The sequence below is a fragment of the Canis lupus genome, chromosome 9 (genome assembly GCF_003254725.2).
Source record: "Canis lupus dingo isolate Sandy chromosome 9, ASM325472v2, whole genome shotgun sequence".
NCBI lineage: Eukaryota > Metazoa > Chordata > Mammalia > Carnivora > Canidae > Canis > Canis lupus.
Window position 1 is genome coordinate 15,281,698 of NC_064251.1, and position 17,657 is coordinate 15,299,354.

At 35.0% G+C, this 17,657-nt stretch overlaps 1 protein-coding gene across 10 annotated transcripts in view; it reads right to left on the reverse strand.

Moving 5' to 3' along the window:
- The window catches only part of TANC2 (tetratricopeptide repeat, ankyrin repeat and coiled-coil containing 2), a 369,309-nt gene that overhangs the window by 162,113 nt on the left and 189,539 nt on the right, over positions 1 to 17,657 (reverse strand). For 7 of the 10 annotated variants that reach the window (XM_025436730.3, XM_049114606.1, XM_049114608.1 and 4 more), the window contains one exon: positions 12,693 to 12,803. The exons of the other annotated variants lie outside the window; for them this stretch is intronic. In XM_025436730.3, coding sequence (XP_025292515.1) covers positions 12,693 to 12,803 — 111 coding nt within the window. The remainder of the gene's footprint in view (positions 1 to 12,692; positions 12,804 to 17,657) is intronic. 10 annotated transcript variants of the gene reach the window in all.

The window sequence follows — 17,657 nt, forward strand, 5'->3', positions numbered from 1 at the left end:
AGAGAGAGAGGCAGGCAGAGGGAGAAGCAGATTCCGTGCAGGAAGCCTGACGTGGGACTTGATCCCGGGTCTCCAGGATCACACCCTGGGCTGAAGGCAGCCATAAACCATTGGGCCATTGGGGCTGCCCAAGATAATTCTTAATATATCTCATAAAGTTGTGGTAGAAAAGAGCTAGCGTCTGTGGGATGATGATTGGTAGAGATGGAGGAAGGAGAGAGTAATGGAAGAGCTGCAAGAGTGATGATCACAGCACTGGAGATGGCAAATATTTCCCTAACACCACTAGAAGCTACTGTTTTTTGTTTTTTGTTTTTTGTTTTTAAGATCAATTGATTGATTGATGATAGACAGAGAGAGAGGCAGAGACACAGGAGGAGGGAGAAGCAGGCTCCATGCCAGGAGCCCGACATGGGACTCAATCCTGGGACTCGAGGATCGTGCCCTGGGCCAAAGGCAGGTGCTATGCTAAACCACTGAGCCAACCAGGGATCCCCTAGAAGCTACTGGTTGAGGAAAGTCTCCTCAGTTCTTTTCTTTACAAAGTAACTTCACATTTCAACTGTTTAATCATGCATGTTTTCTCCTGGTATAGCTAACTATAGCAGCTAATAACAAATGATATTCTAAATGGTAGTATATGGAAGCTAATAAAGGACCTAAATCAGGAACTCTTGATCCGAGATCCTCTGCTATCTGCTCTATTGAAAGTCTGTGAATCCCCTGAAATCGTACGTTGAATTTTTTAAATTTTTTTAAAAGATTTTATTTATTTATTCATGAGAGACTGGGGGGCGGGGGCGAAATTGAGACACAGGCAGAGGGAGAAGCAGGCTCCATGCAGGGAGCCTGATATGGGACTCGATCCTGGGTCTCCAGGATCAGGCCCTGGGCCGAAGGTGGCACTAAACCACTGAGCCACCCGGGCTGCCTGAAATCATATGTTTTAAAGGGAGAGAGTAAAAGAAAATTTCATTCTTTTATCCTCCAGTGCTTCTCTGCACCTCCTAAAAAAAAATAACAACTCCCAGTAACCCATAGCAGAGACTGCAAACTCAAATACCCTCAGGATACAAGCAGTTTTAATATGCCTGTCATGACTGGGTTAATGGTAGCAGGAAGTGATAAAATATATATTGAACTGCCACCAAGAGAGTATTCTAATACTAATTTTTTAAAAAGTGCTTGCCAAACAGGTTTTTGATTAACTAGAAAAACTGGTCTACTGCTTTAGGGTTAAACATAAGTTTGGAGGTTAAGATGGTGGTCTAAGATGCTTTCCATAGTTCTAAGAACTACCTTTCAATATGGCTCAGAAGACAGTAAAATAGAAAAATGGGAGATTGATGGGAACACTAGATTCATGTTAGTCTATCAATGACACAGATCACTGTCAATCCTCAACTGAGAGCAAAAATTGCCTAAGTTGGGGCAGGTACATAAAAATCTAAGGAATTTTAATTATAGGACCCCACTTCTTGAAAATGGAAGGGTCTAAATCTCTCCTACTTATCCCTCCTTCTCTTCCAAATTACTGCCTTCTTTAAATTAACTCACCTAGGGCCCAAGTTAAAGAATCAAGAATCAACTTTTAGGGAATCTCTCCAATTACAGAGAGGAGTATTTAGATGCCTTGCTTTAGGGTATGGAATGGGAGTTAGAAATAATGCAAATCCATTAGAATAGTCTTTCTTATTAACTTTGGTTTATTCAACTAGTTTACAGATAAAACTATTTACATAAAGCAACAAACCTGTTTTATTAATTTTCTTGAAACCCAGACAATATGAAAAATTTTTTATGTAGGTGTAATTTTCTGGAGGCATTGTCCATAAATTTCATCAGGAATCATTTTGCAATATATACGTATATGAAATCATGCTTATTGGAGACCTTAAGCTTACACAATGTTATATATCAATTATATCTCAAAAAAGCTGGAAAAATTTTTTTTTACAAATAGGTTCCCTAAAAAACAGTAAGTAAACTTAAATCCCATCTTTAATTCTGCAGTCTTATTACTGATAACTTAGACATAAGTGGGCAAAAAAGTCACCCACACATATACACACTTAGTTGCTCTGCCTTTTGCTTTTCAGAAATTAAATTTCTAAAAGATTAGGGATTATATATATATATATTTTTTTTTGTTTGTTTGTTTGTTTGTTTGTTTTTAATTAGTAGAACCCAACCTGGGGCCTGAACTCACAACCCTAAGATCAAGACCTGAGCTGAGATCAGGAGTCAGACACCCAACTGACTGAGCCACCCAGGTATCCCAGGACTCTGCATATTTTTTAACTCACTAGTTTGGCACTTAGCTAAGAAAATGGGCTTTTAAAAGCTAATAATCTCCTATCACAATGCCCTACTACTGATTCTCTCCCACTGAAGTAGGAATCATTACAGAGACAGGATATATAGAGATAGAAAGCACTCACTGCTGGCAACACTTACAGTGTTTCATTGCTTAATAATTGCTTCCAATGTACAAGAAGTAGTATGTGCACACTGATGTAAGATGATGACTATTTGGCTGGGATAAAAAGCACTATTTGACAAGCTCAAAAGCCTTAAATACTTCACTGAAATCTCCAAGACTGATGTTTCTCACTGAGTGTTCCTTTGGGTTTTAAACTGAGGTTTCTAATGTCTGCTTGGAATAGACATATATTTGAGATACAAGTTATGGTAAGGAAGCATTACTGCTGTAATGCAGTATTCTCCCTATTATTCCCTTATTGGCCTGGACTTCCTCATCCATAGCACAACTTATTCTAATGTAGAAAGCTAGGTATGTATATACTGGTCACAGTAAGAAAAAGGATTATCCTCAAAACTCATGTTTGTCTAAATAACAAATTTACTCTCTGTTGGCTTTCAAATCTGGGATTTATTCTAGAAATTGCACACTAAAATAACACGATGTAATGATGCAGGCTTAAAGAGAAAAGTATCATTCTAGAAAGAATTCTTTCACTTATACTGTACTGTCAATAGTACAGACTGGGAAAGACCTACAGATAGTTATATGAAAAGTAGCAGGTGAGGGGCACCTGGCTGGCTCATTCAGTGAGCAATTCTTGATATTGTGAGTTCAAGCTCCACATTAGGGGTAGAATTTACTTTTTTTTTTTTTTAAGTGGAAGGAGAGCTTTGAAAATAAAATTGGTAGGACAACAGGAATTCTGGTGAACCAGTAGCTAAAACCCTTAAAGAACAAGTGGTATGACCTCAGAGTCTAGAGAAACTTCAACAAAGGAAGTGATTGGTACAGTTTGACAATGTGAAATGGAAAGGTGAAGTGTTAGGGAAGAAAGTAGGGGAATGGTCTAGAATGGACTCTCCTGGGTCAGCTCTTATTTAAAAACTTGTTGGTGTACATAAGAATTTAATTCTTCCTTCAGTTGTTTATTTATTTTTTAAGATTTATTTTTTTTGAGAGAGAGAGAACATGAGCATGGGAGGGGGACAAAGGGAGAGGGATAAAGAGTCCTAAGCAGACTCCACGCTGAGCACAGAGCCCAACATGGGGCTCGATCTCATGACCCTGAGGATTACCACCTGAGCCAAAACTAAGAGTTGGATGCTTAACCAACTGTGCCACCTAGGTGTCCGTCAGATGTTTAAATGTGGTATTTTCTTTTACTCTCCCTGAGTAAGTTGAAGGATGAGGAGTGGAGAATCCAGCTGAAGGTATGTATTTGCAGTAGCTGCCCCTTTTCAAGGATTGGCTTATCTAATGCCAAAAGATATGCTTGTAGCATAAGCTGTTCCTCAAATAATTCTACTATTTTCCAAATAATCTGAATGTTTTGGTGTGTACATGGTACCTGACAAAGCAGCTCTTATTAGATTTTCAGTATGTTTCATACACTCCTGATTGCCTATCGTTAGCATCTACTATTACTTATCTCTAGTATTTACCTCTACCATTTATTCTGGTATTTTTCCTTGTTTGCAAGATGTTCCCATTTTTAGTACTTGTTATTGTTTTATAGTTGACTACTTATTCATCTCATATTTGTTGAGTATTATACAGCAGTCACTAGTCTGAGCAGTAGGGATACAGTAATGAAAAAACTGGACAAGTCCTACATTCACAGATCTTATAGTTTAGCATAGTTCATATAGCAATAGACTAACCTCTCCATTCCCTGGGTCACAATTTAGGAAATCCTGTTCTAAGTAAGGTATCTGTTCTAATATAGTAAATACAATCTAAGATCATAACCAGATACATTAATCTTCCATAATGTATATGGTTTATGCATTTTTTTAAAGCACAGATAGGTTTAAATACTGGCCACATCTTGGTAAGGAATAATGTTATACTTTGAAAAAAATTTCTGAATAGTGAGAATAGGAGAGAAAGGTATACTACAAAAGGGTGGTAAGTTGTCTTTGTTCCCTATTCTTCTTTTCTATGTTGATCAAGAAAAACAAAAAAGCAAACGTTAGCTGCAGCATCAGAATCTTAATATGACACCATAAGACAGATTTTTCCAAGGCCAAATCGCATGAAAGTGGCATAAATTATATTAGCTATTTTCGTTGAATATATTTTTCTATAAAAGTCAAAACACATTACAGTAAACTTTAAGGTATAATAGCACTGATTATAAATTGCTTAATAGTACAGATTACTCTAATAATTTGTAATCTGTAAATAATCTATACTGGTAAAGTAAGGGGAAAGACATGTATAGTTATAAGAAAGAAACAGGAAATTTCTGAATATAAAAAGGGTGGATACTAGGGATACATGGAATTTTTCTGTTGGAATGCAAGGATGAGAAAGATTTATGCTTCCAGGCCATGGAATGGTGCATATCAAATATGTAGGAAAAAACAAGAAAAAGTTGTTGCTTCATTTAAATAACTTTCCTCAAAATTCCAATTTACTCCCTTGAGTGTGGATTGGACACAGTGACTTGCTTCTAACAAAGAGAATATGGCAAAAACTGATAGTGTGTCACCTTTTTAAAATGTTTTATTTATTTAAGTAATCTCTATACCCCACATGGGACTTGTACTAACGACCTAAAGATCAAGAGTCACACCCTCTTCAGACTGAACCATCCAGTGCCCTGTCACTTTTGAGATTATACTATAAGACTGTCACTTTCATTTTGCTTGCACTCAATCTGCCTCTTGCTTGCTTGCTCTCGTGAAGCAAGCTGCCATGTTGTAAGGTGCCCTATGGAAAAATCCACATGGAAAGGAACTGAAGGCAGCCTTTGGTAAAAAGCCAGTAAGGAACTAAGACCGTCACAACAGCCCATAGGGAACCAAATCCTTCCAACAATCATATAAGTATGATTGTTGATCATATATGATCATATATGTATGATCCTTGAAAGAGGATCCTTCCCAGTTAAGCCTTGAGATTATTATAGCCCATGCTATCAACTTGGCTGCAGCTTGTGAGCAACATTGATCCACAGAAAGGAGCTAAGCTGCATCTAGATTCCTGACCCACAGAAACTATGAGATAGTAAGTGATATTGTTTTAAGCTACTAAATTTTATAGTAATTTGTTATACAGGAACAGATCACTAATACAGAATCTATTCTCAAGGGTACTCAGTGAAAATAAACAGAATTTAACCAACACTTCCTGCAAGTCTTATAAGCATAAGTTTAATAATGTATAACTTCTAGATAAGCAAAACATAAACAAAAAGACAAGGAAGATTTTAAGTGACTTAGAAATAAAGGATGGCACTGGTGATATAAAGAATTCATAAATCTTGAGTTTGCTGGGTGTCAAAACACAAGTCAGGAATACCTTTCCATCCCTTCCTTCCTCCCATAGAACTTTTCATGGACATTGGGCTACAGGAATATACAGCTTAGGAAAAGAGAAACATAAAACAACATTTATTTTCAGAAATAAATTTATAATAATACAATAATATATACATGTGAGAGATAAGTTATTAGTCATAATAACTGATGTTCCAAATGCTGAGCTAAGTAAACTATGCATATTATCTTTTTTAATCATCACACTCTATGGAGTAGGTGATGTTACTATCTTCATTTTACAAATGAGGAAACAGAGGATTAGAAAGATTAAGTAATAAAAGTTATGCAGCTAATATGTGACACAGCTAGAGTTGAATCCAAGCTGTCTCATCCTGGGCCCAAGCTATTTACCACTGTGAAAAACTGCCTCTATTTAAAAACAAACAAACAAACAAAAAAACGAAAACCAAATCCCACACACCTTAGCATCTATGAATATACATAGATTGCTTGTAAAAACAACCAATAACTACAGGTTACAGGTGTACTTTTATCCTCTGCAAAGTACTCTAAAAAGGATGATAGCCTTATCCACAGCATTCTTAGATAAAAGGCATTAAAGGTTCTACAACATTATGATAATTGTAGCTAAGATTTATATAGCACTATGGACCACAAATATGGTTGTTTTGATTATTTTACATATTTTAATACATCTTTACAGTATTCTTATGGTGTAGGTAATATTATAATATCCATTTTACAGATAAGGAAATTAATTTCTTTTGGTAATTATTTGCTCAAGTTCACACAAGTAGTGACAAAACTAATATTTGAACACAGGTACTCTGGCTCCAAGGTCTGCAGTCTACACTAGTGCATTTTACTCTAAACCAGTGCATTTTACTTCCTCAAAAACTACATTAAAATGTTTTTCAGTTAATGGGAAAATTGTTCTTTTGCGTATCTAAATTTGTGGATCTAAGTACCACATTCATAGGCCAAGTCTTTTGAATTTATGAAGCAAAACACCTTGAGAAAAGTTAATCTAAAAGTTTATGGGATGACACTATTCATCTTTTAAACAATGATAAAATGTAAATCAGGAAAACAACTAAAAATGATCAAAATGAAACATTTTATTTGATAAAGAATTTGTACACTGAAATAACTTCCTAACATGTTAAGAACTTACTAGTGGATAAGGAAGTCTGGGCAAGAAAAGCTATCCATATTCATATTCTAGTTCTTTAGCATGCTTATTTTTGTAACCAGTAATCAGGCAGTGTCTCTCATACTTAAAATACACTGAAATATGTTCAGTTTATCTCTCTGCTTCTGAGCTCTACTTTCTATACCAACTTTCACACTGTATGATTAGAGCAGCACTGTCAATTATCCCCTTCATTCCATTTACAAGTCTGTCCACTGTCCATATATACATATGTGTGTGTGTGCGTGTACACATATATTCTTTGATGTTGCTCTAGTAGCTACACCACATAGCTACTAGAGCTATACCACATAGCTTCAAGACCACAACAGTATTTCTTTTCTCCTTTACTTGGGGTGGGTAAAATATGTGTCACAGACTGCTTTGGGAACCTGTTACAGAAAGAAGCACACAGGTACCTTATAGAATCATATTTGTGTATAATAACCATCATAATTGTGTATAATAAGGATTACCCCTAAAGTTCATCAATTTAAGTCAGGTTAAAAACCCTGCTTTATACTTATTGTGTTTACAACACAGACATAGGGAATATGAACATAACATAATAGAAGATGTGAAGGACAAGAAAAGGCTCCTGGTATCTACATGTCAATCAAAATCATACAGAGGGTTTTAAACTATAATTTTAAGTATAAAATTTGAGCAAAACAAATGAAACATGCCTAACTAACAAAGATAACATTTGATAATGTTTTCAGGGAAAAATAAATGGGAAGAAAAAGATGAGAAAACAAATCATCCTTTTCTTTTAAACAGAATGACCACAACTATATAGAAGTTGGGGAAAGAGGTTCAAGGAATTAGTCACTTTTTATAAAACATTTATCTACAGTGGCTTGTACTTGTGCAACAGAATGTACAATGCTGATAGGAAATCCAGAGGAAAAATCATTACGAATTCAAGAAATATATAAATGAGTATGTCCCAAATAACTATTATAAAACTCTCCCCCATTCTTGAGTTTCAAATACATCCTAATCTTGTTGTCACCTTAAATAACACTGTCCTTTGAAGGACAGTGCCATTTTTAAAGAGATTTAAAAGATCTATTATAAAAAGATTAATCTCAAATTTCTCTGAAAACATTCAGTGTGGATAAAAGCCTATCTATTTTCAGAACACTGGTCTGGACTTTGGCCCTTAACCTCGCACATGTAGTCAAAAGTCCTATAAAACTGTTGAGTTGGCCTGCCATCTGGGTTAAGATTCATTTCTACAGTTGAAATGATGTATTACTATAATATCCAATACAAAAAGTTAAGAAACAAAGGCATAAATAGAGTATCACCATCCTTTAGTGGCATATGATTGCTAAAAATTTTGGATACAAATTCAATGCAGAAACTTTAGAAAATGAACAAAGTGTAATGATGATGATGAATTAACAACAGGAAAGGTATTCTTATTATTTTGCCTAAAGTAATAAGCATTTGGCATATGTGTTATTCTACTTGATCTTAACAACCCTAAGAAATAAACCTATCATTAAAGACCTGTTTTTATCAGTTTGCAAGGAATTTAAGGTTATGAAAGTTAACACATAGATATAGCTAGTGGATGTCAGAAATTAAATTCAGATCTAACTCCAGAATTTGAGCTCTCATTTACTGATATATGCGGCCCAAGAAAGAAAATTAAAACCACCTGTAATCCCACCAACCAGCTACAACCACTGCTAACATGACCATTCTCTCACCAATCCCATTCTCTCCTGACTTCCCAACCAATCCCAATTATCTCTCTCTTTAGGAAACCAATGTTTTCCCTATGAATAAATAAATAAATAAATAAATAAATATATATAAATACATATTTAGTATGTTAAATTATAGAAATAACATCATAGTATATGTCATGTTGCTGTGACAGAAAACTGAGGCACAGAGATATTATATCACATGTTTAGGATCATATGACTAGTAGGGGGGAAATCAGAACTGAAACGTAATTAAGATACATTTAACTAAAAATGATCCTAGGGCACTTGTGTGGCTCAGTCGGTTAAACACCCGAATCTTGATTTTGACTCAGCTCATGATCTCAGTGTTGTGAGATTGAGCCAAGAGTTGGGCTCATGGCTGGGCGTGGAGCCTGCTTAAGATTCTCCCTCTCTCTTTCCATCCACCCTTCCCCTATCCCCTTCCTGTCTAAAATAAATAAATAATAATTAAAAATAATTAAAAATGACCCTAAACCTTTACATCTCTCCTCCTGCCCCATTATTTAGAAAACACTTTAAAACCCTGCAGTATACTTCAGGATTATCACTATAATAATAACAAAATAAGCTAACATTTATTTATAAGTATTTACTATGAATCAAGCTGCTTGTAAGAGCTTTACATTTATTAGTCGGATTTAAGATTATTATTACCATTTTTATAGATGAGAAAACTGAAAGGTTAAATGACTTGCCTAAAACCACACAGCTAATAAATAATGCCATAAGCAGGAAAGTTAAGAGTATAGGATGAATCTATTCTCTTACCTTGGGAACTGCTTTTATTGAAATCACGGGTTATCAGTTGGTTACCCTAAAAATGGATTATAGTCCAGTCTCATACTTAAAAACTGAATTTTCTGCTTTTTAACTTAAAGATAGTTTAAGGGGGTGTTTATAGAATTTAAACAGTACCAGAATTATAGGCAATCTATCTCTGGACTACATTGTGTCCACTCCAAGAGTTCAATAATAAATTGTTTGTGATCCTATACATATCACTTAAATTTTCTAAGTCTTAATTTCTCCACCATAAGACAATTATCAAACACAATTCACTTAACAATTGCTCTGGTAGGTCAGTTATGTAACATGATCAATCATGTCCCATGATTTTAAGTACAGAACCAAAACATACTGTTTACTTGTGTTTTTCTCACATTTTCTGCATACAACAAATTTGATTCGAGGAATAGTAAAATGTAAGTTAGGTATTTTGAATCTAAGGCTAGGGGTGCCTAGATGGCTCAGTGGGTTAAGCATCTGCCTTCTGCTCACTGGGTTCCCTGCTCAGTGAAGAGGCTACTTCTCCTTTACCTTCTGCCCTTCCCCTCTGCTCTTGTTCTCTATCTCAAATAAATTCATAAAATCTTAAAAGAAAAAAAAAGAATCCAAAGCTATGAAGACTGAATCCCTTAATTTATTAGACAAATTCTGATCCACAGCTATACCTCAGTGTACCTTTCACTAGACTTTGCAGACCAAATATCAATGATCTGCTCTGGTTTGATCCACAATTTCCTTTTATATGTAGGATAATCTTGAAAACTAGACAGGTAACAGATACCAGGTACAAACGGACAAACCAAAAAAAAGACATGGCCATTTCTTAGAACAAAAGTTTTACTCTTCCAACCTAAAATATAGATATCAAAAGGTTAAAGTTTAGATAATACAGAAACAACACTCTCAGAAATCAATAGCAGAATGAACCCTACAGAATTCAGCATTGTTCATTGGACTGCCCGTAAGCAGCCTGCAGCAGTCCTGTAACCCAGCTGTCCCTCAAAGTGTGGAACATCAACCAGCAACTTCAGAATCACCTGAAAAGCAAATTCTCAACCCAACCCAGGTTTACTGAACCAGAAATTCTGAGGGTGGGCCCAGCAATCTGCATTTAAATAGGTCTTCCTAGTAATTCTGAAGCATGTGAAAATCTGAAAGTCACTGTTTGAACCTATGGTTTATGACTGTTGTCTCTGTGAAATATACTATTTTCCTAAATTAGTATCTGATAATGAATACAGCAGTGGACAAGAAGAGAAAACAGCTTTAACTGAATTACTATATATAAGTATACAATAAAATATAATCACTATTCTGTTAGCATATCCTACGTAAGAGAAATTCAAAAGAAATGGATTATTTGTTTGCTTTGTGAGTACACTGAATTTATCTGTCGTTAAGTTTTGGTACTATGTAGAAGATAACAGCTTCAACCTTCAGGTCACTAATCTTATTTCAATAGAAACTTATTTTCGGAGAGTTTAATAACTTTATTATAAAAGAGTAAAACACTAAGAAGTTTCCGTGCATTAAAACTGTTCAGATAAGAAAAGGAGAGACTGAGGAGTATGGCAATTAACATTCTGGCAACATGTTTTAGTTTCTTCCTGGCTTTCTGAAAATTTCAACTGAGGTTTAGTTTGGTTCAATTCCAATTCAGCAAAGATTCATATTGGTGGAAAATACATGGATAATTTTTAAAAGGACAGGGATTCAGCACTGGCATTCCAACAAACAGCAGCTACCTTGCTTCTTTGACAATAACAGCTAGATTACATTAAAGATGTCAGATGGACAATCAGGAAGTGAAAGATTAGTCTCCCTGACAATCACTCTGACTTGCAAATCTGAAAAAGAAAAGGCCTCTGACAGAGCTTCTCTTCCAAAACTCCACACAGGAATAGGGAATTAGTGCATTTATTTGTTTTACTTTATTGTATTAAAATTTGCATGAAGAAATGCAAAGCACATTATTCCCTTTACCAAGAAGTGTGACAGTACCTCAAAACATGAAAAGGATTCTTCTAACCATGTGCTATCATGACATTTAAAGAGCTATTTTCTTCCTTTCAGAAACAGAAAAGCTGGCTCCTAATACATAACTGTGATTGATTTTTAAAAAGTCATCTCCAACAGTGGATGAAAACTAGGATTCTGCATCCTGAAAGTAAAATCCCCAAGATATTTCAATATTTAAAACTGATCCATACAATGCCTCTGATTAGGTTTGGTTCAGATTTTCACCTATTATCTTTTTTTTTTAAACATGTCTTATTTGCCTTCAGAACTATATTACCCTGACATTTCAGATTGGAGTTATTGATACTTTCCCTAGAACTAAAAATCATTTTATTCTGCTGATCCCTAATGTGGTAAATATGTAGTGGTTTCACTCTGTGGTTTACCATCAATTTTAATGAGCAGGAATAAACAAAAGACCTAAAACCAAGTCTTCTAAGGCCCTCTACTAAAGCTCTGATCTGTATACTCAACTAGATCTTTGAACATTTCTGACACAGCTCTATAGACTCACTGTAGAGTGAGTGTAAAGGATGTTGCCAGGCAACTCATCTCAGTTTGCAAGAATCTAAGCATTGATAATGACTCTGTCTCAGTTTGGCTCCCACAAGAGAAGGGTTTTAGTGAACTCCCACATGTGCTCATAGGCCATTCATGAGAAGAGGTATTTCTAAAAGTGAATATCCAGGAGTCCAAATTGGTAACCTATAAGGTTTCTTTTCTAATTTAAGTTTAATGTTTCCAACATCACAACTATTTTCTGTAACTGTCCAGAAATCCAATAGGCATTCAAAAAAGTAGGTCGTGTATAAGGGACGAGTGTTGAATGAACATTTTTATTCATATTTTTAATATTTTTGTTTGTACACGGCCAAAGCAATATTTCTTCAAGGATCTCAAATCACAAAAATCATTCTGGAAACTATTTATCTACCAAAATTATTTTAGTTCTTTTGAGAATTATCCTTGAAATGGTTTTCAATACTTACTCTTGATTGTATCAGTAGTAAAAAGGATGTTTAATAAAAACTATCTTCTAATAAGGAATATATGCAATCAGTTGCAAAAGGAGTTACAGTATGTTTTTATGAATAGTATACATGCAAAACACTGCTCTGCCGGATGGGCCTGATCCAAACCTCCCTCTGTCAAAGCAGACACTTTGCATGCATGCTTACCAGGGCAGTATGCATCCACATCCAGTTTCTGAGCTGAAGCGAGGGTTGGTGAGCCAAGCTCGGATTCTGGAATTCGTGGGCTCTCAACAAACTTTGCCTTCCTCAGAGGGGCTAAGAACAAAAGAAGAGACAGAGAGAGGGAGAGGGAAAAAGGAGAGAGAGAAAGAGAGAGAGAGAGAAAGAAGAAAACAAAAAGGAAGGAAGAAAGAAAAAGGGAAGAAACAGGGAAAGAAAAGGGAAAGAGAGAAACACAGAGGGGTCATGAGTAAGGGGAACAGCAGGCAACAGATGGAAGCACTTAAATGAACGACACACTCTGTCAGACTCAGATCAGGTTACCCTATTTTTTTGTGCCAGAAAAAAAATTAACTGCATTCTTCATAGAGAAGATGGGTCTTGTTAAAAAGTCACTGCAAACTGGAACAGCTAAAATCTAATATTCAAAACTATGAGCCTAACTTGCAATTGTTTATTACCTTTAGCTACTTTCTCTCTTTAGAAAGCAAAGAGCTATTTTTTCTTTGCCATTAAATAAAGGTGCTGAGGAAAGTATAGAGCTAGGTTTTAAAATTCTGTTTATAACAATTGTAATCAAAGCTTTTTTTTAAATCCAGAAATAACTGTTTTGACACTCAATTGTGATAAATACCATAACTAGGATTAATCTACCTAGCTTAAAAGTAAATCAATCACCTGACTGTTCAGCTTATAAAGTAAAAAGTCAAACTGCTTTTGGACTAGATGTTATCTAGGCCATGTCAGTGTGACATTGGATGCTAAAGGTAGAGAGAGGTGATTTAATTACATATACAATCAGGAGGTCTATGGATTAGTAATATTCCATGTCATGAAATCCATTCATTCTTGTAAGGAATGAAATAAAAAGTATAATTCACAATTTAAAGTTCTATTTATAGGACGCCTGGGTGGCTCAGTGGTTTCAGTGTCTGCCTTTGGCTCAGGGCATGATCCTGGAGTCCTGGGATCGAGTCCCACATCAGGCTTCCTGCCTGGAGCCTGCTTCTCCCTCTGCCTATATCTCTGCCTCTCTCTCTCTCTATGTCTCTCATTAATAAATAAAATCTTTTTTAAAAAAAGTTCTATTTATTAAAGGCTTGTATAAATTCTATTTACTGATTTTTTAGGAGGAAGAGTTATGGAACACTACTGATAAACATTTAAGTAATCAGTTTAATACATTAAAATTTGAAATTATGAAGATTACTTTGGTACTCTCAAACTGAGTTCCATTAAATAAACTACAACAGGGTGAAAGTGCTTAGCATAACACTGTTTCAAAAGTATCATTTGAATCTGAAATTGAGTTGTATGCATTATATATTTCCATCATAACTACAGGTGTCCAAAACATGTGAGGGCTTAAGATTATATTACTTTTTTCAAAAGTTTCTGCATGTTCTTCAAAATCCTCATCCATTAATGATCCACAAGGGATTCTAAGTTATTCCTAAAAGACCCTGTAAAAAGTAATATAAAATTTTGCCATTATAATGGCCAGAATTATTCTCTATTTTCTCTGGAGGATAAAAATAATCAAGTGTTAAAAAATATAGAAGTACTTTTGAAATGTGCCGATACTCAAAACCTACAAGCAACTAAATCACATTTCAAATCTTAAGATATGCATATATATTTTAAGTGGTATGTTAAAAAACAAAATAAATCCTGTTACTTTCTCCATAGCAACAAGAGCTAAGGGTGTTAACAGTATGGTTCTCTGCCAAAAGTAAGCTTTAGAATAGCAGAACTCTCACCTCTGCTAAAACTGTAATAATTGAGCCTATTTTTAAAAGTCACTGTCACAAAGATCTCAAGTGATTTATATGCAGATCTGCAGGTTACTAATAACCAATATTAGCGTCTCTTTCATTATAATCTCACCAACCAATTCAAAAATAATGAAGCATTTTATTTATCCAGTATTGCTTTGTATAGAAGAAATGATTATAATTTAATTCTTAAAGCTATTAAGTCCTTTACTAGAATTTTATTATTTTATTTTATCATGGCAGCAGAGTAACTATTCACCTGCTGAGTTCTGACAAAGACAGCACTGGTCCCTGTTAAAGGGATTCCATATATCTAAAAATCTTAATAACAATTTTTATAATGAAAATAGTAGGCTAGTAGACAGAAATCAGCAACTCAGGGTAGAGATATAAGGAAGAAATTGAAGGATGGCAGGAGAAACTGAGGGGGTGGTATGAGGAAAGTATAAGAATTATGAGATGGGAGTCAAGGGGATAAATCAGGATCCCAGGGATTCTGTAAACTCGATGCCACGCAGACTTCTTGTGTTTCCCTTCTCAGGAATTCCAACTGAGGTTATCTTTACAGCCCATAGTGGACATTTGATTCTTTTTTCCTACCTCATCTCTACCCTCATTCATGAGATACTGTAAATGTCTAATAATTACTTTAAATTATTTTTAAAGGTAGATTATAATGTTGCTCTTACCCAAATCATAGAAAACTAGTGCTGTCTATAAGTCCAAACACAGAGGGTGCAATCACAGGTATGACAGGTTGTCCTATAGTCTTAATACTGCTTGGTGAAGAACATAAAAGGTCACTTTGGAATATAGGACACAATATTTTGCTCGCAAGACTAGAATTTTAATTTGCTTCATTGTAAAAAAAAATGTTACATAAGATGATTCAGCTGGGTAAAAGAATTCTGTGTCAAAAGGGTTTATCAGTTTTTTAAAAAGTGGTTGAAACGAGATGGGTAGGAGGATCATAAAACCAAACTAGATATTTTACTGTGATATAATATGGTAGTAGGGTAGCAAGGGGCTGGATAACACAAGAATTAAGAGAAAGCTTAAGTGAGATTCCATCTCTTCCACTTCTTCTTAGCTGAGAACATTTCTCTTATGTTTTCTATCAGTTATTTGGACTTAATTTTTTTATGATTTTATTTATTTATTCATGAGAGAGACAGAGAACATGCAGAGACACAGGCAGAGGGTGAAGCAGGCTCCATGCAGGGAGCCCAATGCAGGCCTCAATTCCAGGACTTCAGGACCACGCCCCGGGCCGAAGGCAGCTGCTAAACCGCTGAGCTACCCAGGGATCCCTAAAATAAGGATTTTAAATAATTACTAAGGTATTTATCTTTGATAAACTTATCCAGCAAATGGGAATTTTTAGGATGGAGGTGGCACAGGACTCAGATAATTATGGGAGATAGGTAGAGAGGCAGACCAAACCAAAGCAAAGATAAGGAAAATGGGAATTGAAGGATATATTTAGGATGAGAACATCATAAAGTACTAAGAAATTCTTTTCATAAAGTCAGTTTTATAATAAAAAACATATTCAGCAAGATTAATCTAAGACAAATTAATTGCCAAATGTGAAAGCAGAGCAAACAGATTTTAGCTATAGGTGAGAATGAGGAATATATAAGGCATCCAAGTCAGAATGGAGTAAATAAAATCATCTCTGTTCACGGATGACATTCCTTAAATGTAGAAAACCTTAAATGAAGTAAAGATTCTGCAATAAAACTGTTAGAACAAACTGAGCAAAATTGCAAGATATAAAATCAATACACAAAATACACTAATGATGAGCAATCCCAGGATGAAATTAAGAAAACAATTCAATTTAAAGTAGCAATAAAAAAGAGTACTTAGGAATAAACTTAATCAAGGAGGTTAAAGACTTAAACACTGAAAAATTATAAACTGTTGCTGAAATTAAAGACACAAATAAATGGAAAGACATCCCTTGTTCATGGATTTGAGGACTATTTAATATTGCCAAAACGGCAATACTTGCCAGAGCGATCTATAGATTCAATGCAATCCTAATAAAAATCCCAATGACATTTTATGCAGAAATAGAAAAATCGACCCTAAAATTCATAAAGAATCTCAAGAAACCCTGAATAACCAAACCAATCTTAAAAAGAACAAAGTCAGAGGTCTTATACTTCATGATTTCAAAACTTACTATAAAGCTTCTTATAATGTGATCAAAACAGTATATATAGTACACTGTCATAAAGACAGACATATAGACCAACTGAACAGAGATTCCAGAAATAAATCCAATACACGAATGATTTTACAAAGATACCAAGACCATTTTATGGGCAAAGGACAATCTTTTCAATAAATGGTCTTGGGGAAACTGGATATTCACAGGCAAATGGATGAAGCTGGATCCATATCTTACACCACATATAGAAATTAACACAAGATCAAAGACCTAAATGTAAGAACTAAAATTCTAAAACTCTTAGAGGAAAATATAGGAGAAAAAGATATGAACTGGAGAACTATTAAACAAGTGTCCATCGAAAGATGAATGGATAAAGAAGATGTGGTCTATGTGGAGTATTACTCAGCCATTAGAAACAACAAATACCCATCATTTGCTTTGACGTGGATGGAACTGGAGGGTATTATGCTGAGTGAAATAAGTCAATTGGAGAAGGACAAACATTATATGTTCTCATTCATTTGGGGAATATAAAAAATAGTGAAAGGGAATAAAGGGGAAAGGAGAAAAAAATGAGTGGGAAATATCAGAAAGGGAGACAGAACATGAGAGACTCCTAACTCTGGGAAACGAACAAGGGGTGGTGGAAAGGGAGGTGGATGGGAGGTGGAGGTGACTGGGTGACGGGCACTGAGGGGGGCACTTGATGGGATGAGCACTGGGTGTTATGCTATATGTTGGCAAATTGAACTCCAATTTAAAAAAATGTAAAAAAAATATTAAAAATAAATAAGTTGGAGAAAAATGGAAATTTTATGTGGAAAGAGAAAACTATATTTTAAAAAGTTTTTGACAGAGCTTTCATAGGGAGAATCTTTTATGAATATTCATAATATTTAAGCTCCTAAACATTTATTAGAAAATAACCTTTGGGTACAATGGATATCCTGGAGTAGGACAGTAGGAGAGAAAGAAAGAAGAAGAGATATTTCT